At 41.6% G+C, this 26,309-nt stretch overlaps 1 protein-coding gene across 6 annotated transcripts in view; it reads left to right on the top strand.

Moving 5' to 3' along the window:
* LOC137525225 (serine/threonine-protein kinase TAO3) overlaps positions 1 to 26,309 on the top strand; it is a 278,858-nt gene that overhangs the window by 187,740 nt on the left and 64,809 nt on the right. For all 6 annotated transcript variants that reach the window (XM_068246237.1, XM_068246260.1, XM_068246217.1 and 3 more), the window contains 2 exons: positions 1,595 to 1,729; positions 25,214 to 25,450. In XM_068246237.1, coding sequence (XP_068102338.1) covers positions 1,595 to 1,729; positions 25,214 to 25,450 — 372 coding nt within the window. The remainder of the gene's footprint in view (positions 1 to 1,594; positions 1,730 to 25,213; positions 25,451 to 26,309) is intronic.

Below are 26,309 nucleotides of genomic sequence, written 5' to 3'. Positions count from 1 at the left end.
ACAGTATTTATGAATATGTCATCTGGGATCTGTAGAAGTAGCACATTGTCAAGAGACAGGATTTAGTTTTAAAGGAGGAGGCTCCTCCTTCCCCCAGTTTTATGCACAAACCAGAGAAAGATCTCTAGCTCAGTATACAGTGCCAAACTTTCTGGTTTTGGGCTTGAGTTCTCATGCAGAATAAAAAAAAACCCCTCTATTTATAAGCCTGGTCCTGTAGTTAAGCTGACTGAAAACTTGTTGCAGAAATCGGCCACAGTGGGAGCCAGGCCTACATGTCACAAAATCAGAATGTACTGTAGTCTGTAGCCATTGTAAGTCAGTTGCTACACCAGTATCTGCTAATTTTCTGAAGGATCATGTGCTCACATATCATCGCAGCACATTGATATTAGTTCTTCTCCATTATGTGAGGAGAAACTTGGCTCTACTAGCATGTTCAACCTAATTGTTATGGCTGAATAAGGAACTATGAGAGGAAAAACTAAAAATCTCCTGGCATGACCCAAGTATAAAACCAACCAATGCTAGCTGCTGACAATTAATGGTGAACCAGCAGCTTAAGACTGGCATTGGCTCAACATGCTTCCCTACCTGGATCAGTTCATGACTACAGAAATTGATTTTTTTTTTGTAATGAATGTTAACAGGAAGTCAGAAGGGGTACAACCACCCTGATACCAGACTTGGTTGAATTACTAACGTTAATGACTTTTAGAACTCGCAATAGATGTGGGGGTTCATAACTTTGTAATTGAGCCAAAGAGAACCATAAGACCCAGGCTCAGCCATCATTTTCAACCATTTTATCTGCACTGTTGGAATAGTTGCAATACTCCAAGAATTGTTGTTGAGGTATTAACGGTGCACTATATTGATTTGTCAAAACCATTGTAGGGAAAATTGGAGCAATTGCAGCAGATGTTTGGTGTCTGCAGCGAGAATACTTGATTTGGGATCCATTCCATGTTGCTCTTTTTTTTTTGTTCGTTTGTTTTTTTGTTTTTTCTTTGTACCGATTTTCATAAAAACGGACCCACAATGTTTCAAGATAGGGTAGTTCTCAATTTTGAATAGGCTTTACTGAGAACCGTCAGTGACATTTCGTCCATTTTGCACAATGCAGTTTTAAAAAAAAAAATGATCTAACAAAAATGTGTTCTATTCTATTCAGTTGAGGCGAAATGCAATAGGTTGACCAATCGTAAAGTATCTTTCATTTGTGCAGCTGCAGTAAATAAATGAAAAGCTCATGCTTGCTAAGAATGGCTGCACACCTGTGATTTACTTTTTTTTATTAAGATGGTTGAAGAAAGAAAAGTCAATTGCCCAGAATTTAAAACTTCAAATCATTGGACTTTATGTTAAAAAAAAACAAAAAAAAAAACGATTAGCCTCCCTCAAAGGTGACCACTAATGGTACAATTTTTAGCAAAGAATCGTTCGTGCGATCATATAATTATGATCGGATTGACAGAAAATAAACTCCATTGATGTTTATTTTCTGCTGGCGCGGACGGAGGGCTGAGAGACAAGCAGCAGCAGCCTGGGCCGCAGCACACTTATTTCTCCTGCTTTTCACCCCTTCCTGCAGGATCATGCATTCATAAGGGATGAGGCGGACCACAGGGATCCCAGGCCTGAGCTGCGGCCTACCCAGTCAGTGCAAAGTCAGGCACTTCATTACCGGACCCGCGAGCGATTCGCTACAATCAAATCAGCATCTTTGGTAAGTGAGCGATATTTACACTTATTTTTATTCCCCCTCCCCCCTTTTTTCCGTCCACATTGCCATCACCCCTCCTCATCTTTCTTCCTCCTCCTCCCAGTACCCCCCCCCCCCCCCCCATAGTCTTCTGCTGCACCGTCCCCTCACCTCATCCTGGCACCCTCAACCCCATCACCCCGCCCTCCATAAAAATAGATTTGCATCTCTTGGTTACCCACACTCTCACACACACGCTCTCACACACACTCTCTCTCACGCTCTCTCTCACGCTCTCTCTCACGCTCTCTCTCACGCTCTCTCTCACGCTCTCTCTCACGCTCTCTCTCACGCTCTCTCTCACGCTCTCTCTCACGCTCTCTCTCACGCACTCTCTCACGCACTCTCTCACGCTCTCTCTCACGCTCTCTCTCACGCTCTCTCTCACACGCTCTCTCTCACACGCTCTCACACACGCTCTCACACACGCTCTCACACACGCTCTCACACACGCTCTCACACACGCTCTCACACACGCTCTCACACACGCTCTCACACACGCTCTCACACACGCTCTCACACACGCTCTCACACACACTCTCACACACACTCTCACACTCTCTCTGGCCTGGTGCACACCAAAAAAACGCTAGCAGATCCGCAAAATGCTAGCAGATTTTTAAACGCTTTTTGTTATTTTTCTGTAGCGTTTCAGCTAGCATTTTGCGGTTTTGTGAAGCATGGCAGCGTGTGATAAAGCATGAACGCTCCTTACATACACTTGTAGTGTGCAGTTCTCATCTGACCAAATCTTCTTTTCAATAACATGATCATCCTAGACTAGGAACCTTTTATTTTTATTAATTTTTATTTATTTTTGTTGTACTGTAATGCCTTTAAGATCCTGTTGAAAGACACCTCTCTCATGTCAGTGAACATATCTGAAAAGACAGGAAGGTAACTACAGGGTTCTGCTAAAAGGAAAAAAAATGCTTACTCATGTAAAAAGACAAAATGTTGGCATATAGTTATCTGATCTGTGACTGCACACCTATGAAGCAAGGCTCAGAATAAGGAGGGCTGCTTCAGTCTTGTATGTACCTTCATACAGTGGCATGATGTCTGCTTCATGTAAACATCCTTATTCTGTGTGTCAGATTGGATGCAGTGTTGATAATCAGAAAACTATAAATATACAATTTATATCCCTTCTGCCTCAGCCTCATTAGCATTTTCATTTTTTTTTCTAGTTACTTGGTATCGTAAATATTTGAGAATAAATATTACATTTGTTTCTTGCTTTGTACTATTTTTACATCACACTGGAGAGGAGGTGTTGGTGTTTACAAAGCTCACAATCACAATTTATGTAAATAAGTGGTTCAGTATGCTTTTATTGGAAATTGTGCTCCTATGGAATTATGATCTGTAGGCCTTTGCTTTATGAAATGTCAAGAGCCCACATCATGGAAGAAGCAGGGGTAGAAGAGATTGATTGTGATCCTAGCCCACAGCCTGGGTTCCAGTGGTAGGGACCAAATCAAATGGAATGGATTGTCAAGTTATACTAGATACAATCCACATCCTGTCAGTTTCTCTTGGAAAACAAATGTTTGTGGCCTACAACAATGGCAGTCTGGTGCGGGAGGCCTAGTAGAGAAAAGTTGAGTGCCCTTGGTCAGTTTTGAGTATGTGGTAAATTTAGAATGACATCAGAGAAGCCCGAATTAGTGTCGTTTTTCTGGGCTGCTGTACCCAGAGTTAACGTTTGGTCAGAAATGGCAAAAGCTGTATAGAATTCAAAAACATTGTGCCTACTGTAATCCAGGAGCTACCATAATGCTGTAAATGGAGATGTTGGCCCAGCTATATTGTACAAACTAAGCAGAGGTAACGGCAGTATTGTATTGACAAGTTTGATCCAATACTTTTGGCATCTGCATCTCCATCTTGTATTTTGGAATGCTAAACATTCACATGTTGTCATCTATATAGGGCAGCTTGTTGAAGTTGAGCTTGGCATACTTAGTTGACTTATCCATATGGTTATTGTCCAATTATATGTTGGAGCCAAATATTCCAACATTATAACTTTTATCATAGATGTGTTGTGTAAATAGTGCATGTTTATCTCTGTTATGGCTATTCTTGTATTAAATATCTGTCTTCTGCAGTGTAACTGACAGACCAAGTGTAGCGTTGTAGATCAGAAATAAACGGAGACCAGTGTAGTCCTAATGATGATGAGATCTGCTGGTTACCAGAAGTGTAGTAGGCTATTGTTTGTATTTAGACTCCTGTTTGATTCTCTCTGGTCAAGAAACGTGTTCATTTAAAAATTACTCACCCGCCACCATCTCCCCAACCCTCCAGTGAGGTGTGTGGGGTTTTTTTTTTTGGGGGGGGGGGGGGGGGGTTGTGTGTGTTGTGGTCAGTTGTTGTAAGTTTGGCAGGCAGTCTGGAGTTTTCAGGGATCACCTTGATGAATGGCTGTTGTCCATTTTGGACAGAGAAATAATGTTAATCTGAAAGTGAACCAGAGGTGAGATTGATATGAAGGTTGCCATACGTATTGCCTTTTAAGCAATACCTGTTGCCTGGCTGTCTGCTGATCCTCTGCCTCTCATAATTTCAGCCATAGACCCTGAACAAGCATATGCAGATTAGGCATTTCTGACAATATTATCAGAGCTGACAAGATTATCTGCTTGTTTCTGGTGTTATTCAGACGCTATTGCAGCCATAGATCAGTAGGGCTGCCAGGCAACTGGTATTGTAAAAATAAATATGGTGACCTCCATATCATTCTTGGCTCTGGTTCACTTTAACTAAACTGCAGGTTTTGTGTTTGTAGTGGTTCCCATGTGCTTTTTTTGCTAGTTCTCTTCACGTATGGTATTCCCATTATATTGGTATTTACCTTTTTCTTGCAGTGCCAAATATATTCAGCAAGTCATCTCATAGTTTTACTTTTTTCTTGCTGAGTAACCTATTCGGTCATGTTGGGTTTTTGGTGGCCTAGATGCTGGGAGTGTTTAATACATAGCACACATCCAATGGAAGCATTGTTCTGCTTTCTTTACAGTAGCGAGAACAGTTTTTCTTCTACTGCAGAGTTTTTTTCCAGCATGGTAGAAAATCTGAAATTTGCTGCAATTGCAACTTTTTTTTTTTTTTTTCATTTAATGTAAACCATTGTGTTGGTTGTGCACGCGGTAGTGTTGGTCAGTAAATCAGGCTATTGGCCTTCAGGGGTGGGGAGCTGTCACTGGTGCCTCCAGAGTGGTTGCCTGTGCTCAGCCAGTAGATAGCATTTGCCTCGCACCTCTATAATTTCAGGTTTGAATCTCTTGTTTAGGTTCCCTCTAGTCACTTCAGTTTATTCCCTCATCCCAGTTAGACTATGTAAGGGATTAGATTGTGAGGGACAGTTAGTGACACGACTATGTAGTCTGTAAAATGCTGCGCAAGATGTCAGCTCTATAGAATTGCACACTTATTCAAATGATATACTCTGTAAAGTGCTGCAGAAGATGTCAGAGCTATATAAATACAAAATATTAAATTAAGCAACATGCTTATCACTTTTCAGGAGCAAGTAAAAGGCATGATGTCCGCATAAATGCCTTCTCCTGAGTCAGTATTTAGTAGTAACATATTTGCTTGCTATTGCCATACATGATTAATGACACGCTAGTTATCTGTGTTTGCAAGCAAATAACGTGAAACTGAACCAAGCAAACACAGTAGCTGCTGAGTTTGAATGGGTTGGTTTCAAGGTGAATGCCATTTGCATACCAGGGTTAGGTAAAACTGTTTTACCACCGGGAGTGCCTGGAGAGGAAATCCAAGGAGGACATACAAACTCCATGCAGATAGATCTTGTGACCCCAGCCCTATAAGTTGGGAGTGCTATTCATTAAGCCAGTGTGTTACCCAAGGGGAATTTTTTATCAAATGCAATTGATTGATTGAATGGGAAAGTTGGAACATTTGTAGAGAATCATATTGATTTTTCCCATGTCCAGATGGTCTCTTTAGATTTCTTACAATGATTTTTAATTGATAGTTTAGACTGTGAAAATGAAATCTGTGTGGCCAGCGTAAGACTCTCAGGTCCTTGGCATTATACAACTCAGGTGTTGATTTGGCTGTGCTTTAAGTTTAGTCTCCAGAGAGCAAAGCTTTGCAGAGTTAAATGTAAAAAAAGTCCAAGGGGATAGGATGGTTGTTTGTGTTAATAGATCATTGTTTCCTCACTTAATATGCAATTTTTAGGTATGGGTGAAGGTTAAACTCTTTCAGGGGTTTAGAGGCTTTACCAAATACATCCCTGTCTGGTGTAATCCTTCATATCAAGTGGTAATGGGCCTTGGGAGAGGTGGGCCTGGCTTTGACCTACAAATATTCATCAGTTTACACAAGGAAACCTAAAATCAATTGTGTGGTGAATTCACTTCAAAAGAGTATGTTTTACCAATACCTTCAGCTGTGGCACGCAATTAGTGTGCAGTCCCAGAGAAGTGCAGTGTGGAAACCGGTAGATGCTCCATCTTTAATTATACTATACAAACAATCAAACCTACAGGATACATGTTATATTATGCTTCTACGTGAAAATCTTAACCATTTACCGCCATCCTAACGTATTAAAACGTCATGCTTACCGCTATTAACAGCAACATGACGTTTTAATACGTCGCGCATTCCCGCCGCTGCTACCGCCGTGTGTCCGCCGCTACCGCCGCCATTACCGTCGGGATCCCGTGCTGGGCGATTGGGGAAGAGGACTGAACAGTCCTCTACCCAATCGCAGTGCCTGGAGTGAATGGACGTGACCGCGAACAGCGGCTACGTCCATTCACATAAACAGGAAATGTAACAGTTTAATAAAGTGTGTAAAAAAAAAAAAAAAAAAAGTGAACACGTCCTATGAGTGTTCACCAGCGCCATCTTGTGGCCAAAAAGTATATTACACCTACAAAATACATACATTTTCAAGTATATACACATCATTAATAAAATTACACTTCCAACCCTCCCCCCCAAAAAAAACACTTGTAAAAAAAAAAAATCAGCTTAAAAAAAAAAATAAATAGTTGCCTTAGGGACTCAGCTTTTTTATTCTATATTTTATGGGGGAAAATTAATTTTAATTTATTACATAGGGGCTTGTAATTATGGCCAGAACAAACAGAAAAATAACCACTTATATTTCAAAATAATATACTGTCGCCATACATTGTGGTAGGGACATAATCTAAACGGTTTAATTATCGGGACCACTGGGCAAATAAAACGTGTTTGTTTTATCCACAGGAGAATGTTTAATTTTAAAACTATAAAGGCTGAACACTGAGAAATAATGATTTTTTTTCTTTTTTTTTCTGTTTTTCTCATTAAAATGCATTTAGAATAAAAAAATTCTTAGCAAAATGTACTATCCACAGAAAGCCTAATTGGTGGCGAAAAAAAGGAGGTATAGATCATTTTCTTGTGATAAGTAGTAATAAAGTTATTAGGGAATAAAAGGGAGGAGCGCTGACAACTGAAAATTGCTCTGGTCCGTTAGGATAAAAACCCTTGGGGGTGAACTGGTTAAAGTAAAACTGAAGCCAGCTTAAATTTTTTTTTTTTTTTTTTTTTTTTTAAATTAGATGCTTTTCTCTGCATCCCATAGAGCCTTTACCTGTCTTTTCTTCATGCCCTCTGTATTCCGCTGTCCCTCACAAGCACTCTCCCACGAGGGCTCCAGGAGTGATTTCAAAGCCTTCCAAAAACTCCCAAAGGTGGAGGATTTCAACGGGGGACAGCGGTGGACTGAGGGCACGGAGAGAGGACTGGGTAGGCTCTATGGCAAAGTTCCCCAACCCTATCCTCAAGGCCCACCAACAGTGCATGTTTTGCAGGAAACCACAAGCATTCACAGATGAGGTAATTACTGCTTTAGCAGTGCTGATTAATCACCTCTGTGGATTTCAACAAAACATGCACCATTGGTGGACCTTGAGGACAGGGTTGGGGAGCACTGCTCTGTGGGATCCAGAGCTTTTCCTCTCCATAGACGGCGAGTGCCTGATTTATTATTTTTGTTTTTTTGTACATTTTTTTCCCAGTTTTGCTGCACGTTCGCTTTAAAGTGTACCCTAAGCACAGAGAAGTGCAGCTACGAGGTTCTCAACTCGGGCGGGGGAATCCTTTTAAACCTATAGAGGCTTCCCTCGTCTTCCTCCACAGTCTCGTTCCAGTAGTGGGACTCAAAAAGGCTGCTTGTCAGCATCTCACGCATGCATGCTAGCTCTGCCCAGTTTGGCTTTCCTCGGAAATAGTCGTCTGGGCCTGCGCAATGGTAGGAACCCAGTTGGCTATTTCCGCTGAAGCCCAAGAAATAAAACTAGTGTGCATGTGCAGGGAGGCCACTCCTTGAAAGTCCCAGTGAAATAACCTGAAAAGTCTTCTCTATGGGGGGAGTAAGAGAACAAACAGGTTTTGTAAATTTGGGAAGGGGTACAAGTTAGTGGAGCAATAAAAGCTGAGACTGAAGAGGGGCTTTTATAAGTAGATCAATACCCACTGGACCACTTCTTATCAAGGGAAGATGTATTGTGAGTACAGTAATAGGAAGATGTTTACCTAATATTTTGTGTAGGGAATGTAATCTGTGAGAGCCAAAACATGTTAAAACCAGCACTATAATTCTGCACCAGGAATAATAGGTTGAGGGATTATATACCCATGCAACCGGTCGCTCAAGTTATAATTTGTGATCATTTCACGCCTTTGCAGAGTGTGTATTGGTATCCAGTTGTTAAAGATTGTTTTAAGTGATTTAAATTGCAGGTCTGTACTGTGCCTAAAGAGAACCTAAAATGAAATAAAAGTGGACAGTTTAATTTACCTGAGGCTTCTTCCAGCTGTCTGTAGTTATCCTGGTCCCTCCACCGTCATTCTGCTCTGTTCTATTCAGCCGCTGTGCCACTCCGAAAGCTGACTGACTGGGACAGTCATGGGCTACTGCGCGGCCTGGCCATACACCTCCTCGGTCACACTCCCATAGCTGGGAGGTTTCATTGCATGCGCAGTAGCAATTTTTACAAACTGTGCAAGCGCAGAACACTCCCATCCACGGGAGCGTGATCTGGAGGTGCAGCTTTCAGAAGGGCACAGCTGCTGAGTGGAGGCACGTGGAAAGACTGTGAGGGACCAGGAGGACAACATGGGGCTTGAAGAAGCCCCAAGTAAGTTGGGGAGCGTCACAGAGCGGGCAGAGTGAGTGGGGACAACAATACCTTCGACAGATTGGATCTCCCAGGCAGATTATTCACAAACATGCTCAGAGGAATTGAGAGCTGCTTTACGCACGCTAGATTCCCGCCCAAGGCAGTCTTTATCAGCTTATTTGGCCAAGTTTAATTTGTGTGTATGTAGATATTGACTATGATGGCAGGAATTGATCATGCATTTCAGCCACCTGTCAAACACGCTTTGGCTTTTCAAACAGTCTGAAAACAGTGTCTGTGTTCCACTTGTGACAATAGTGGCAGATTTTTTAATGTGTTGCAAAGTAGCGATATTAAAGTGCAAATGATTCTGACAATCATGCAAATTTATGCAGCTTCAAAGTGGACAAATGGAATTTCACCTTGGTGGGATTCAATTGGTTCATTTTTAAACTGCATACATTTGCACCCAAAAGTTGCATAATCTGACATCAACTCTAAATTATTTGCATCTCATTGATCATTCCTAGTGCCAAGTAGTTGAAAGTAACTTGGCATAAGGTCTATGTCAGTGTTTCTCAAACCCGTCCTCGTGACTCCCCAATGGTGCATGTTTTGCAAGCAACCTCACCTCTGCACAGGTGGGGTAATTAGTGTCTCAGCTAGGTGGATTCCATGTAGCTGAGACACTAGTTACCCACCTGTGCATATGTGAGGCTGCCTGCAAAACGTGCACCGTTGGGGAGTCATGAGGACAAGGATGAGAAACATTGGTCTATGGCATACAAGTGACTGGCATTTATTTACTCTTCTCCATTGAATCAGGTGTATGCATTCCATATTATGCTAAATATTTTATCTAGTGGCTAAATCATTAAGCTTTCACTAGCCAGAACACTGACAAGATGGTTCATTCATTCTGGCTTTATACCACTCTGCACTGCCTCTTCTCCACCACTAACCAAGCTGCTTCTTGTCTAAGGGCTGGTACAGACCAAGAGCGCTTCTCATGCATGCAACATTGCGCAAGCTAATAGAGATCCAGGAGGGCCCCTGCAGAGTAATAGCGTCAGCGGAACGCGTTCACCCGTTTGGCCAGCAACAGACTACAAACGCGCCTCTAAAACCTCGGCCCTGCATTGTCACCTGAGGGTTAGAGTCCTGATTCCTGCTTGGGAAAGGCTGTACAATGATTTAATTACACTTCCGATGTGTTGTTAACTGGGCTCAAGGGTAAGGTTACATTCTACGCAGCTTTAATTGCCCCACTTATGCTCTTGTTTTGAAAATCAAGGGTGACAAGTCGTCCACTTCAGTCGTAGCCATTCCCACTCCTGGTAATCAGCTGATTGCTGTCTAGAGGTAGTGGTTAAGATACCCGTACATCTAGCAATGATGGCCTATTCAGCCAAGATACATATCTCTCGCTGATTCATCCTGATTAAAATGAGATCTGTCTGCTGTCCATACTCCAAATGCCGATTCCCGATCAATTTCAGCATGACATCTCTTGGGAATAGTCAATCAGCTGCCTTGCCACTGCCCCCCAGTGTATACGTGTGTGTTTGTGCCCATCCCTCTTCCGCTTCCCGCTCCTCCATTTGTGCCTCACGCCATCAGTGTTTAGCACGTGACTTGTGTAAGGGGCCAATGAGAGAGGAGGAAGCAGAAGACGGCGAGGCAGCGGATTGGTGACTTCCAAGAGATTTAACACTGAAATTGATTGGGAATCGGCCTGTGATGTATGGGCAGCCAACACATCTAGTCTGATTCGATAATTATCGAACTGTATAGTGGATTGACCACCAAGTTGAGTAGTGTATGGCCATCTTTATAATGTATCAAGATTGGAACAAGAAATGTTAGTTATTAAAAACCTTAGGTTTTTACAAAGAAAACTCTTAAGACATTCTATGTGGTTTAAGTGGTAAGAGCTACTCGCATAAGTGAGATTTTAAGTTTTTAAGTAGCTGAAATCAAAGCTACAGGGCAAAAAAAACAAAAAAACATTCTAGTAAAATGCTGGAAAGTCATGAGCTTCTGCATCCTTTGTGTCTAGCTGAGGCCAAAGATTTGCATTACAGATAATCTGCCCTGACAGCTGATTAGCTGATATAGGTAAACAACCAGGTGCTTGATTCCTTGTAAAGAGCTTTGACCATGTCAACAACATACCTGCTTCGTTATTGTTGGGGGCCATAAATACGAATGTGCAATGCAAATTTTCACATAAAAAATTAGACCAATTAATTTCCCTTGAATGCGAATTTTCACATTCGAAACGATGCAGAAAAAAAAATATGGATTGCATTCTGCACCACACATACGTTTCCCGTGTAATGATGGTTAGACACATGAAAGTTCACATTAAAATTTGCATAAAAATGAGAAAATTCACATATTGGAAAAACATGTGAAATGTAATGTCCTAATAGAAAATGGACCCTAAGGGCTCAAACCCACCAGCAGCCTTTTCTAAACGCTAGTGATTTAAAAAGCCCTTGCTAATGCAATGATATGGGGGATTTTTAGAAAATCACATCCCTCAAGTGGGATAACACCCATAGCATTACATTAGCAAGAGCTTTTCAAATCACAAGCGCTTAGAAATGGCTTAGTAACCTACTGCTAGTGGGTTCCTGGCCAAATTGATTTTTTTCCTTTTTTGAAATTGGCATTTGAAGATAAAGCTTTAGTGGGGATCTTCAGATTGTGGCTGAACTGTGTTTTTCAGTGTTGCCTAAGATCACTACATGGAGACAAGAACCACCCCTAGCTGCAGATGTTAAGCTGGCCATACATGCAGGGCTGTAGTCATTTGGAATGCTTAAAGTAAACCTGAGATTACAAAATTAAAAGATTTGATACTTACCCAGGGCTTCCTCAAGCCCCATAAGTACCGCTGAGTGCCTTCCTGTTCCTCTGTGTCCTGGTTCCAGCACTTACACCCATTCCAATTTACTGCCTCCCGGAGCCTTTGTAAGGCTTTGGGAACATTAGTATCCCCGAACGCTCCTGAAGACTGGTGGCTCCATACTGCGCATGCTTGAGTGCAGCATATAGAGCCACCTGTCTTCAGGAGCACTCAAGGACACGAGTGCTCCTGAAGCCTTCCAAGGGCTCACAAAGGTTAATTTAATCCGTTGGTTAAATAGCTCTAATGGGGGGACAGAGCTGGAATAAGGGAACAGAGAGGGGATAGGGAAGGCTCAATAGGATCCAGAGCCTCCCCCCTCAATAGGTGCGTATAGTATCTCACTTTTTTCTTCACTTCAGTTTTACTTTAATGGGAAATTCTGTTTTGCATAACAAAGGAGGCCTGAATAGTATAACATTTATCTGGCAGGTGTTCAAACTGTTCTAAGTAGGCTGTTATTGTTTTAGCTTTGGTCTTAACTGCAGCCACTCTTCTCAATGTCCAGGACAATAGTCTGACCTATAAAGACCCATGCTGTATAGAGGCACTAATTAATTTATAAAGAGGTTACACACTTTTCATAGAAATTATAGGACTGGTTCATTTTAAGGGTTTTAAGTTGAAGTGTGTCTGATCTGGTGGTCAGTTTGTTAGTGGACAACCTTTGAGGAAAAAACACTTCGGTATATGATGTATTGATTTGTTATTGGTGTTAGAAAAATTAATGTGACAAGACACAGAACATTATTATTACGCTTTTCTCCTGGCGGACTCAAAGTGCCAGAGCAGCAGCCACTAGGACGTGCAGTAGCCGTGTTAGGGAGTCTTGCCCAAGGTCTTCTGCTGAATAGGTGCTGGCTTACTGAACTGGAAGAGCCAATAATCGAATCCTGATCTCCTGTGACAGAGGCAGAGCCCTTCACCAGGACACTATCCAGCCACTGCACTTCAATCTTCCCATTTACAACATTGGGGGGGAGCTAGGGGAGAAAAATATGTACCTTACCTAGGGCACCGAAAGTTGTTAGATCCCCAGCTGATTGAATCATTTTGATAGAATCTGCCAGTCATCTTATTGCCCCAAATCCGATTGATTCCCTCTATGCTGTATTTTGTAAGTTTTATTGAACATGTTAGTAAATTTCTGTGCATGAGGGAAGAGGCGGGAATGGTGGGGGGGATGGGTCGCCCGTAGCACTGAACGGCATTGCGCAGTATTAGTCTTGCCGTTAAATGCTCTATCAATTTCTGTTGACATCTATCAATATTGAGCATGCCAATGTAAGGAAGGAATCTATTACTGTTAGGGACTGATCAGTTTGTAATATACAGTATAAGAAAACACAGCAGAAGTGATGGGAAGTCCGGCTCTTTTCAATGAATCGATTCTGAACAGTAGAGATAGGAAGTACCATCACTACACGGCAGTGCAGTGAATATTAATTAGCCATGTGGCTAACAATAGCGGACTCTCCCCTCCTCCTCTCCTCCTCCAAAAAAAGCCCAAAACACAATACTGAGCATGTGCAAACAGTCTAATGCGGGAACGCACAACATGCTGCACTTTTAAATAACGTGCAGCGTTACACTGTAACGCAATGTGGGCACTGTGAACAGCCCATTGATTTTTCCTTACTGTGAGTTGGGCTGCGTTACAGGCTGCACTAACGTGCACCTGTAACGTCCCACTGTGAAAGCAGCCTAAAGGAAAACTGAAGCTAGAGGTGCATGAAGGGTGCCATTGTGCACGGACTGTTAAAAGTTAATTAGCTTGATTACTTTGTTTTTGTGTGCATAAAAACAAATAGAAGTATCCCACAGTGCTTCTAACAGTACATATACCAGAGAAGAGTCAAATGATTATACTAGAGCTTACAAGTAATAGTGCCTTGCCCTATGATAATTATGTCTGTAACAAGATGGAAGCTGCACAGAGCATTTGTACTCCCAACTGAAAACTGTTATGTGGAGACTTGCCACCAAGAAAGTAAAACATTTGCCTCAAAATCATATTGGAGTTTGCAATTTAATGTTATTATAAAATTACCAGCAAGTCCCGGTTCACACTGGTTGATTAAATCAGTTTTCACTCCGTTGCCGTTCAGCTGCTTCCGTTTTCACATAATTTTTAGTGCTCTGCCTTTCACAGTGAATAGCAATGAGCAAAGAACTCTCCTAGTATTAAATTGCCATGGATCCAGGGAAATATTACATTGGACCAGAACGGACCGATGTAACAAGCCCCTAATCCCTGATTAGAAGTCAGTCAGATAGTGGTGAACTCCCTTACCACATGGCATATTCTCTGTTGAATTTCAATAGTGTTGATTGAAATGCTAGCCTTGTACAACGTGATACAGCGCAGCATTATGTGACCATTGGTCCCCTACCACACCTCCCCAACTTTCTCACATGGAGGTTTTCCAACATATCATTACACTTGCAGTCAAAGTCAATCGATTGGATATGTTGAGGGCAATATATTTTAAATAGATTCTATCAAAGTTATGAAATTAGGTGGAAAAATCGATAGGCGAGGTTTTCGAGTATGTCGTGTATGTCAAATTATTATACGGTTGCACTGCCCAGGTTCCTTATAGTAAATTATGCAAAAGCAACAGGAATATACCACATACAACTTTCAGTTGGCTCACTGCCTTCTTAAAAAAAAAATACTATTTTAAGTTGGATCCACTCCTTTATGAAAAGAGAACCATATAATGCATTAGAAAACTTTCAGCATTAGGCAGTGCCCAGTAGAAGGATATTGGTAATTTTATTGATATTCTGCTAGTGGCTTCACGTGGCACCCAAATTAGCATGGTGTCCTCTTTCAGTGCATGCATCACAGGACCTCTTGCTTAAAGAGACACTGAAGCGAAAAAAATGATATAATGAATTGGTTGTGTACTGTGAATAATTACTAGAAGATTAGCAGCAAAGAAAATATTCTCATATTTTTATTTTCAGGTATATGGTGTTTTTTCTAACATTGCATCATTCTATAATATGTGCAGATTACACAATACTCAGCATTCAAAATGATTCTTTCAGAGCAGTCTGTGAACTAATGACCTCTCCTCTGGCAGAGAAAAAGTAAACAGTTGAGATAATAAAAGTTAGAAGACAGCCCTCTCCACAACTTTTGAAAGTCGTAGAAATTAATGGCTTTTTTGCATAGAGATAACAACTGGAGTTTCTTAACTCTTCCTGTACTGGAAACAATTAGACTGATGTATCTGATCTTAATGTTTTATTTCTTAGCTGTACTACACATATAAATCATAATATCATAATTTTGTTTTCGCTTCAGGGTCTCTTTAAGCTCAGGCAGGAGCCTCTACATGACTTGATGAACAGATCCTTTTATGTACTAGTTCTGTTAAACTATAGCAGTGAGAATTTGTTAAATAATTTTGCTCACAGTAAAGCCCTGTCCTAGGATTTTGTTTTTCCTTATAGTGCCCAAGGCAGGTAAACCTCCAGTTCCACCCATCTTTCAATTCATCCTTATTGGCTGGATAGTGTAATGGTTAAGGACTTTGTGTCTGACATAGGAGACCTGTGTTCAAATCTTGTCTTTTTATTTCAGTAAGCCTGCACCTATTCAGTAAGGAGTTCTTGGGCAAGACTCCCTAACACTGTTACTGCCTACTGAGTGCTGTCTAGTGGCTGCCTCACAATCTCTTTGAGTCTGACAGAAGAAAATTGCTATACTGGCATTATTATTATTTTTACTTGAAATAGACAAATGATTTTTTTTCATTTCTGTCCAGGTAGAGCTGGTCAGTATTATGCAGATAATTCAAGTGTGCATACAAATTGCACCAATTTCAAACAAGTTGTTGTGTATTCAATTTGCCTTTAGTACCTCTAGTGCAGAGCCTTAAAGCGGAATATAACCCTGCATTTCAACTTTGCTCTAAAACATTATTTACAGCATATTATATGCAACCAGCATTTTTTTTTTACGAGACCAGCATTGGAAGGGTTAAACACAGAGGTTTAGGGCTCATTTCCACTATAGCGAATCCGCATGCGTTGTCCGCATGCGGATTCGCACAGCCAATACAAGTGGATGGGCCTGTTTGCACTTGTGCGTTGTGCAGAGCGTTTTGGTGTGCGGGGAAAATCTGCACGGCAGAGCCGTCAGAATTCGCACACCGCTAAGCGAATCGCATACAATGTATCTAATAAGGAAATCGCATGCGGTTTTGGCATGCGGTTTTCCCCGCGATTTCGCATGCGATTTCGCATAGGAGGTAATGTTAATTTACACAGGCAGTGACATGGTTAAAATCGCCCACCTACTACCCTATGCAAAATCGCATGCGAAATCGTGGGGAAAAACTCATGCAAAATCGCACCCGCATGCGATTTCGTCTTCGGTGATTTCCCGGCGATTCCGCACCGCACAAGTGGAAATGCAGATATGCGGAAGTTCAGATAGATACATTTTAACTAAATTGAATGTAACAAGTGATACATGTTACACACTCTTTGGCTGTCCTCCAGCTCCTTCTCAGTCAGAGAGAGTGAGTCACATACCACACTTAGATACATTTATGTAAACAAAATGTATCGATGTAAGCTTCGGATGCGTCTGCATATCTCTCCAGGAACTTTAAAGCTCTGTGTAACCCTTCCAATGCTGGTCTAGTAAAAAAAAAATGCTGGTTGTATATAATATACTGTAAATAATGGTTTAGACCAAAGTTGAAGTGCAGGGTTATATTCCGCTTTAAGACTCATACACACATCAGACCATAGTCTTTGGAAAATGAAAGATCACAGACCAATTTTACCCCCTTCTATGCAGTATGAGAGCCATACCTACACAGTCTATTCTATGGAGCTGAACTCTCCATCAGATAGACATCTTTGCAAGATGCTGCACACAAAGATGCTGTAGACATTCAAAAGATCAGTATCTGCAAAAGATCTGTTCCTGCAAAAGATCCGTTCCTGCAAAATGCATTCATAGTCTATGATATCTGCAGATCATCATACACACCTTGTTTAACAGACATTAATCTGCAGATCAGATCCACCAGGATGGATTTTCAGATCTGCAGATGATTGTTTGATCTGCAGATGAATGTCAGTTAAACAAGGTGTGTATGATGATCTGCAGATCTCACAGACTATGAATGCAATTTGCAGGAACGGATCTTTGGCAGGAACAGATCTTTTGCAGATACTGATCTTTTGTGTCTGTACAGCATCTGTGTGTGCAGCATCTTGCAAGATTTTTTTCTGATGGAGAGTTCAGCTCCATAGAAAAGACTGTGAAGGTATGGCTCTCATGGAAGGGGGTAAAATTGGTCTGTGATCTTTCATTTTCCAAAGACTATGGTCTAATGTGTGTATGTGGCCTTAGAGAGCAAGTTAATGTTGCATAGTTTCATGAGAAAATGGAAGGTTAATAAACGAACACTTTAACTTGCCTTACTGCAGAATGGTTATTTGGGATTAGGGGTTATACTGGCGACGTATTTAGTACTTTCCAAAATCCACCAAACCTGCATGAACTGCTTTAATCACTACCATAAGATTAGACTCTTGCTTTGACTGTTTGTTTCCTTAGTCACTTAAAGGACAACTGAAGCGAGAGGTATATGGAGGCTGCCATATTTATTTCCTTTTAAGCAGTACCAGTTGCCTGGTTGTTCTGCTGATCCTCTGATACTTCTAGCCATAGACCCTGAACAAGCATGTAACAGATCAGGTGTTTCTGATATTATTGTCAGAACTGACAAGCTATCTACAGCATTACACTACTTCCAGCATGTTTTGGTGTTGGTATGAGCTCACTTTTGGGAATGTGAATTGCTTCATGGGAAAAATATTGAGACCTGTGTGGTACGTTTCAGTTTTTATTTGTCCCTTCATAGGGCAGGTGTGCATCTTGGAACTGGCCAGTTCAAATGAGCAGTTAGGCCTTGTTTACACTATACATATTGGTGTGAAAATTTTAGCAATGCATAAAATGTGCAATAAGCAAACAACATCAGATGTGCACAGACTGCACTGCCCGCCATTTCCACAAAATGCACGCTGCATGGACAATATAGATGCAGCCTGAAATAGTGTTTCTTAAATTCAGTGAGGCTGGATTCACACTGCTCGTTGCATGGGTTATAATGTGTGTACAGCAATGGACACTGCATGCATTGTAACATTACTTTAATGCTGGGTCAGTGTCTATGCAATGTACACACATTCATACGTGTTATCCAGAAACTTACTGCATGCAGTGAGTGAGAGTAACACAATGCATGAAAATGCGAGTGATCATGCCCATACAAATGAGTTCACATGTAGTATCATTCCATTTATTTATTTATTGCATTTATAAAGTGCCAACATATGCAACAGACATAGACAAAATACAATTATTTGGGGTGCATTTACACTAACGTTTAACTCCAGTGATAATAATTCATTAAAAAAAGTGCTTCATTTTTACAATAATTATGTATAAATGAGTTAGACAGTGTTTGTCTATTGTAAAATCTTTCCTCTCCCTGATTTACATTCTGTCATTTATCACATGGTGACATTTTTACTGCTGACAGGTGATGTCATTGGAAGTAGCTGCTGCTTGGTTTTTCGGCAGTTGGAAACAGCTGTAAACAGCTATTACCCACAATGCAACGAGGCTCACAGAATGGAAACTGCCAGGACCATGGTCCTCAGTTTCCTGTGGGAGGGGTTTCACCACAATATCAGCCATACAGCGCCCCCTAATGATCCGTTTGTGAAAAGGAATAGATTTCTCATGTAAAAGGGGGTATAAGCTACTGATTGGGATGAAGTTCAATTCTTGGTCATGGTTTCTCTTTAAAACCATTTAATATGAAAAATATACAGTCATCAGGAAAGGGAAACCATTTTTGTTTGTTTTTAATTTGGCTATTAAAAATAATTTATTATTTTCATGCTAGGGCTTGAACATTTTGTTTGGAACACTTTTTTTCTTTATTCCTCTGATACCATATCTAGAAAAAGCCAATTTAGATTAATATTTAAGAATTGTGTTTAAAAAAAAAAGTCTTTTTAACCAGAGTTCCCAAATTTACTTTGTAGCAATGAGGTGGGAATCTCCGGCATTTCATTTTTATTCCCATTTCACTGTGCTGGAAACAAAGATGGTGGCGCATGCTGGCTGAATATGTTGCTGGTTTGAGGTGTGCATAGACATGAAATGAGCCACCCGATTCTGCAATAGAGGCATTTGCAGCTCTTTAAATGGGTTGGGTTTGGATTCAGCTAAGCAGTTTAGCTCACCTTGACCGTAACCAGTCATTTCCTGATTTCCCTTCACCAGCTGTGTATGTGTAGAGCTCTCCCTTCCTTTTCTAATATAGAATAGTGAGTGTGTGTCTTTACCACAAATTCCTGTTTTATAAGTGCTCACCAACTCTCCTGAGGGAAGTTTGGTCAGGCCTGGGTAATTACTGCCTTATGATTTCTTTGGGCTTTATTAAATATAATTGGCTTTTTGGTCTCTTTAAGCCCCTTTACTTTCCTAGTGGTTTTGGGGCACCATAAGCTGCCTGGGTATTCCATAGTTTAGGTTTTGTGCATTCCACATGGATAACTTTATTTAAATTTAGTTTGGTATCTTTTTAATAGGACTGTAATTGGTAATGGGCATACACTGCATTGTTGATTACATTTATAGTCTGTAGAATGTGATTTTTAGCTGCACTTAAACTAGTTCTTGTTTAACCACCTCACACAATCCATTCAAGACTTAAAATGGGTGCATGCACATGCGCAATTGCATTATAGCACTTTATCATCCTATGTGCACTTACTGGCAGGGCTGTGGAGTCGGTCCAAAAATCCACCTACTCCGACTCCGACTCCTCAGTTTAGGATTCCTCCGACTCCTCTAATTTGCATATTACAATTTTGTTGATTAAAAGTATGTAACATGAAATTCGTCTCTTAACTGCCAACTGAAGTGAGAAGGATATGTAGACTACTATATTTATTCCCTTTAGACTAAAACTAGTCCTTGGTAAGAGTATTTGTAAAAGGTACAAACCGGAACAAAGAACATCTATCAGGCCCTAGGCAATGTAAGTGTGGGTACATGTAAGAATGATGTGCAGGTACTCTGCAGGGGAATGAGGAGATTGTAAACAGACAACACCTCTGTGTTCAATGTGCACAGCATTCTCAGTGGATTCCCTGCAGCTCTGTGGGGAGTGCATATGTAGAGTATAGTACTACTGTGTAACAAAGTAAACCTGAGACAGATGAAATTAAAGTTTTATACATACCTGGGGCTTCCTCCAGCCGCCCTCAGGATAATCAGTCCCTCGTTGTCCTCCTCCACCACCTGGATCTTCTGCTATGAGTCCAGGTACTTGAGCCAGTCGGGCATAGTGTGCATGCACACACTTCGCCGCCAGGAGCATACTACACCTGTGCAGCACTATTGCGCAGGTGCAGAATGTTCCTGGCTGTGGGAGCGGCATGCGGCCGGACAGCGCTGACTGGCTGAATTACCAGGACTCATAGCAGAAGATCCGGGTGGTGGAGGACAGCGAGGGACTGATTAGCCTGAAGGGGGCTGGAGGAAGCCCCAGGTATGTATAAAACTTTACTTTTCATCCGTCTCAGTTACCCTTTAATTTGTAGTCACCAAACCAAATTTTAACATATCAAATTATTTGATTTCATCAGCAAAGGGAGTGCATACATTTGCATAAATCAGCATCAATGCAGAATTATTTCCATCTCGTTGACCATCTCTATTAGTGACAAAGCTACACATCAGGCTTAATTCTTACAGCATAGATGTTGTTTAGTATATATAAGAGATTCCTGTGTACACATCATATATACAGTCACAATCAGATATGTATATCTGACCTTAAAAATACGGGGACTGCTTTATTGAAGCAGCACAAGTAACTAATTTTGATTGGTTTATTTCATTTTTGTGGACTAAGCACAGCTATTACTGTATATATAGTGTATATATACATTATTTTTAATGACTATTATCTGAGAAATAGAACATTTTATCATATTTTCTATTTTGATTACAGTTACAAATTCATTAGGAGTCGGAGTCGGTGCATTTTTTCCCGACTCCGACTCCAGGCACCCAAAATTGCCCGACTCCACGACTCCGACTCCGACTCCACAGCCCTGCTTACTGGTGCACAAATAGAAAGCGTATAAATTGTTTTGCAGGAAGTGTTTAGGTGCACTCTTAATCCAAAAGTAATGTACAGTTGTGCATTTCTTTGCATGCTGTAATGAGGAGATCATCTGTATTAAAGTACAAGGCTTGCATTTTTTGTCATGCTAGTGACTGCTTTACATACGGTGCCTTGCAAAAGTATTAACCCCCTTGGCATTTTTCATGTTTTGTTGCCTCACAACCTGGAATTATAATGAATTGTTTGAGCGCTTGCACCATTTATTGACAGAACATGCCTACAACTTAAAATATTTAGTATTTGGCCATAAAATAGGACATAAAAACTGAACACTTCAGCGTGCATAACTATACAGCCCCCCCCCCCCCTACTTTGTGGGGCCAGCCTTTGCAGCAATTACAGCGGCAAGTCCATTCCTCAAGGCAACACTGCACCAGCTCCTTCATGTCCTAAATGGTTTTCACTTGTGAACAGAAATCTTCAAGTCTAACCACAGATTCTCTATTGGATTAAGGTCTGGACTTTGATTAGGTCATTCCAACACATTTAAATGTTTCCCCTTAAACCACTCAAGTGTTACTTTTACAGTATTCCTTGGTTGAGACTATTCCCAGGTCTCAAATCACTGGCAGTCTGACACAAATTGCTCAAGAATATTCCTGTATTTAGCAACACCAATCTTTCCCTTGACTCAGACTAGTTTCCCACTCTCTGCTGTTGAAATATTTCCCATAGCATGGTGCTGCTGCCACCACCATGTTTCACTGAAGCGATGGTGTTCTTGGTGTGATGGTGTGTGGGGAGTTTGGGGATTCATCTAGAATGCGTCCCGCAGCTTGAATGTCTTCCTCCCTCCCTCCAAAAAATGAGTGCATGAGTAAAGAGTCGGTGGTAGCTCACCCATTCGCACTTTCCAGCAGCAATCTTCATGGCGACAGAGGCGCCGTGTGACACGCGGGTGCGTACTGACAGCAGGTCACATGACGCCACTATTGTTATGAAGATTGGCGCTGGGAGTGCTCTTGGGTACATTGCTGTTCTTGTAATTATGCTGCACATATTTTTTAAAGCATGGTGGGAGGGAGAAAGGAAGAGGAGCGCAATCCAAAATTACTTTTGGGTGCATTATATCCCAATGCGTGGGAACAATTTTTCTATTGTTAGCGGTAAAATGAGAAGCAATAGATTTTCATGTTACCTTGTGTGTCACACACCCGTGTGGTGCGTGTTAACGGACAACACCTCCTGTAGTGTGAATAAGCTACCTAAAAGACAGTCACTTGGATGTGGTTAACTAACTCTGTACTGGCTTGTGACTTGTTGTTAAGCTTGGTTTCTGCCCTAGCCCATCTACTGAAACTGCCCTTGCTAAATTAACTAATTACTTGCAAGTTGCTAAGGTCGCATTCACAGTGCCACGTTGCGGAGCTGCGTTAATAAAGTCTTATAACGCAGCTTACCGTACTGCAATGCTAATCCTATGGGCAGTTCACTGTGCGACGTTAAAGTTGCGTTGAAAATTGTTGCGTTGTGGTCAGGGCTGTGGAGTTGGAGTCGGGGCAATTTTGGGCACTCAGAGTTGGAGTCGGAGTCGTGGTTTCAGAAACGGAGGAGTCGGAGTTGGGAGTCGGAGTCGCATGATTTATGTGCAAAATCCACAGCCCTGGTTGTGGTAACGCACTGCTTGCAGTGCGGTGCCTCTCAAAGCAGACACGTTGCGATTTTCACGTTGCATTAAACCGCAAAGTCCCACTGTGAATGTGACCTAAATCTAAAGGCTATTAATCTATACTCCTTCTCGATCTGTCTTCAGCTGTCAACACTAGCGCCTGTCCTTTACTACAATTTCTGTCCTCCATAGACTTGCAGGACTAGGTTTTGTACACTCCCCCCCCCCCCCCCCCTCTCAGTGGAGAAGGGTGTTTGTGTTGTGAAAGAAACACAAACAAAAAACACCTGCCCTTCCCTCCCCTCCCTCATATGTACCACATCCTTAAACGGGTTCTCTTCCCCATCTGCACCCAATGCCTTAGCCCAAGGCTTTTCAACCTGTGGTACATGTTCCACAAGTGGTACTTTACTTTTGGCCAGGTGGTACACATTAGGTCTGCCTACCACTTAATTGCCCTCCTGCGGCTTGTCCTGGTCCCACCTTGCCTCCAAAACTTTTGGCTCACCCCTTACTCGCTCACTGTGCTGCCCTGTCAGACTTCAAACCTCAGATCAGCAGAGTAAAGACCAGACATCACTGGCCTTTTCCTGTACTTGATGTATACGTGCTGTCACCGTTTGTCTGGCTGGGTTACTGCTGATCTGAAGTCTGAACTGTTCCACAGGGCAGTACATCAAAGAGCAAGCGAAGAGGAGCTGAATTTTGTGGTGAGTCACTGCCCAGCTCTCTGGTGGTGTTGAGAGGCTACCTATATTGAAGTTATAAATCCTAAAGAGGCTTCCTCCTTTCTTCTCAGTAGAAGGGATCCAGTGCTGGAACCCCTTGAAGAGCTCCTTGTCGGCGTGCGCACATGTGCAGTAGCGTCTCTCCACTCTGGTGTAAACAGCCGAGCCCGATCGGGTCCGACCTATTGCGCAGGCCCCCTGGTGGTACTTGAACATTTTCAGGAGATAAAAGTGGTACAATTAGTGAAAGGGTTGAAAAGCCCTGCCTTAGTCAACGTATTAGTTCTTTTGGTTTCCAGTATTACTTATACTTAGATGCTGTGCATTTATCTCTGCTTCTGTTTATGCTTTGAATTCCTATTTCCCTGTATAAAAAATATCTCCTATTTTACATCCTCTTGCCTTATTAAAGTGATCCTGAAGTGTGAACTATATGTACGGTATTTCCTTTTAATCCATACCAGTTGTTATTCACCTCTGCAGCCAAATAGATCAGCAGGATTGCCAGACTCTCACACCTGAAACAAGCATGTGACTAACCTAGTCAGACTTCAGTCACAAACACCTGATCTGTGTGCTTGTTCAGGGTCTATTGCTAAATTATTAAAGGCAGACGATTAACAAGGCAGCCAGGCGATTTGCATGGTTTAAAAGGAAATCCATATATTTCCCCACTTCAGGTATGCTTTTAAATTTATTATGAACAAAACAAAGTGTAATATTTTCAACTTCTGAATCCGATGTCTACCTAAAATAACTAATAACTGACAACACACCCAAAAATGCTCCGTTCCTTTTTCAAGAAAGCACATAATCTGACCTAAAGCAATTTAAACTAGTTGATGCCTCATTGATGTATGTTTCAAATAGCGTAATATGTTGGCGCTTTAGAAGTACAATAAATAAATAAATAAATAAAGTATATTCAGTAAAGCACAAATAGATGGGTTTTGCATACAGCATACAAAATCCCTGTATATTGTGTATCCACTCTTCAGTCCTTATACTATATGCTTGAATGGGCAGGACTTGCTCTCCGCTATTGTATGTTGCTGCATTACGTGTGTGTATTACCAGTGGTGGTAGAAAAACTGGGGGCTGTGACCTCTAAGTTGGGCCTTCCTGCATGCTTGGTTTGCCATCGGTTATACAGAGAACTGACATTCCTGTTCGATGATCATTCAGTTGATATTTTGATCTATTTGGGAATCCCCTAGTTTGTAGTAGATTTTCTTTAGGATTGGTGTTCTTAGTTGGTGCCCTCTCAAACTGTAGCAACTTCTTATATTACTGTCATTGCTGTTTACTTAACAAACCTCCTCCTCTGGAAATATTGCCTGCAAATGCAAAATTATTGAGCTTTTCGGGTTTAACATTGCAAATCCTACAATTCTATAGAATTCAAAAGGATAGCTGAGTGTGACTCTTGTGAGTGTGACTCTTGTGAGTGTGACTCTTGTGAGTGTGACTCTTGTGAGTGTGACTCTTGTGAGTGTGACTCTTGTGAGTGTGACTCTTGTGAGTGTGACTCTTGTGAGTGTGACTCTTGTGAGTGTGACTCTTGTGAGTGTGACTCTTGTGAGTGTGACTCTTGCCATTATTATTTATTGTATTTATACAGCGCCAACATATTACACAGCACTGGAGAGGTGTATTTTGAGGGCTTGAAGGGAAGGGTGAGTAGGGGGTGGGGGGTAGTTTCATAGGGTGGGGGCAGCTCTTGAGAAGTCCTTTAGGTGTGCATGGCAGTGAGAAATGATATCCTAATGAAATTTGGCTGTGTTCACAGGTTACAAGGCAGATCCATGAGCATGAGCAGGAGAATGAGTTGCGGGAACAGATGTCAGGATATAAGCGGATGCGGCGCCAGCACCAGAAGCAGCTGATCGCCCTGGAGAATAAGCTGAAGGCTGAGATGGACGAGCACCGCCTTAAGCTGCAAAAGGAGGTGGAGACTCATGCCAACAACGCGTCCATCGAGCTGGAAAAGCTTTCCAAGAGGCAAATCGTAGGCATGGATAAAGAGGTAAGGGAAAGCTCTATTATGGGCAACTTATAGGAGATACCGGTTTTAACTTTCGCTTAATGATCCCGATTTGCTAAAGAAAGCCTTCATTTGATTATGCTAAGTTAACACTCACTGCCAGAATTAATGTGGACCATCACAGCATATCTGTCCAATGATCCTCTATGCTTGTCCACATCTGTTGGTGTCCATTGTAAAGGGTGTGTCCTAGATGGCATTGCCATGGATGACATGTTCATGTTCCGTGCAGTGTCCGGAAATCTGGTGCAGAATAGGACTTTGCGTTCTGTAACCACAATTGACATGTGTAAACGGATCCTGTAGTTAACATAATATCTAGCAAATTTCTTGTTGTGGACAGCAATCCAATATGGTAGTGAGTGTGAACCTAGTGAAATACATGGAGAGGTTAGAAGCAGATAGGGGTGTCCATGGGATTGTAGCAGTAAAGCGAGAACTGCAGCAAAACTAAGGCAGGGCATAGAAATGAGCACAGAACAAATGAGATCTTCTAAATAAATCTGTAGAAACTATTCAGCCTGTTGCCTAAGAACAGCCACTGAGAACCCCTTTTTAAAAAAATAGTATAATCAAGAGCAGGTGACTCATGACGATGAGTTAGGGGATGCTGAAACCATTTTCCTTATGTGCCACATAGGTCTTTTGTAAAATGTTATAGAGAAATGGTTCTCTGATTACATTGATTGCTGACTTTTAGGTTTATGTTGTGGAGTTTTACAGTCCACCCTATATTCCGTTGCATTCTTCTTCTTCTTCTTCTTCTTCTTCTTCTTCTTCTTCTTCTTCTTCTTCCTCTTCCTCTTCCTCTTCCTCTTCCTCTTCCTCTTCCTCTTCCTCT

Source organism: Hyperolius riggenbachi, chromosome 1 (assembly GCF_040937935.1).
Source record: "Hyperolius riggenbachi isolate aHypRig1 chromosome 1, aHypRig1.pri, whole genome shotgun sequence".
Lineage (NCBI taxonomy): Eukaryota > Metazoa > Chordata > Amphibia > Anura > Hyperoliidae > Hyperolius > Hyperolius riggenbachi.
This window is presented reverse-complemented; position numbering and strand designations above follow the sequence as displayed.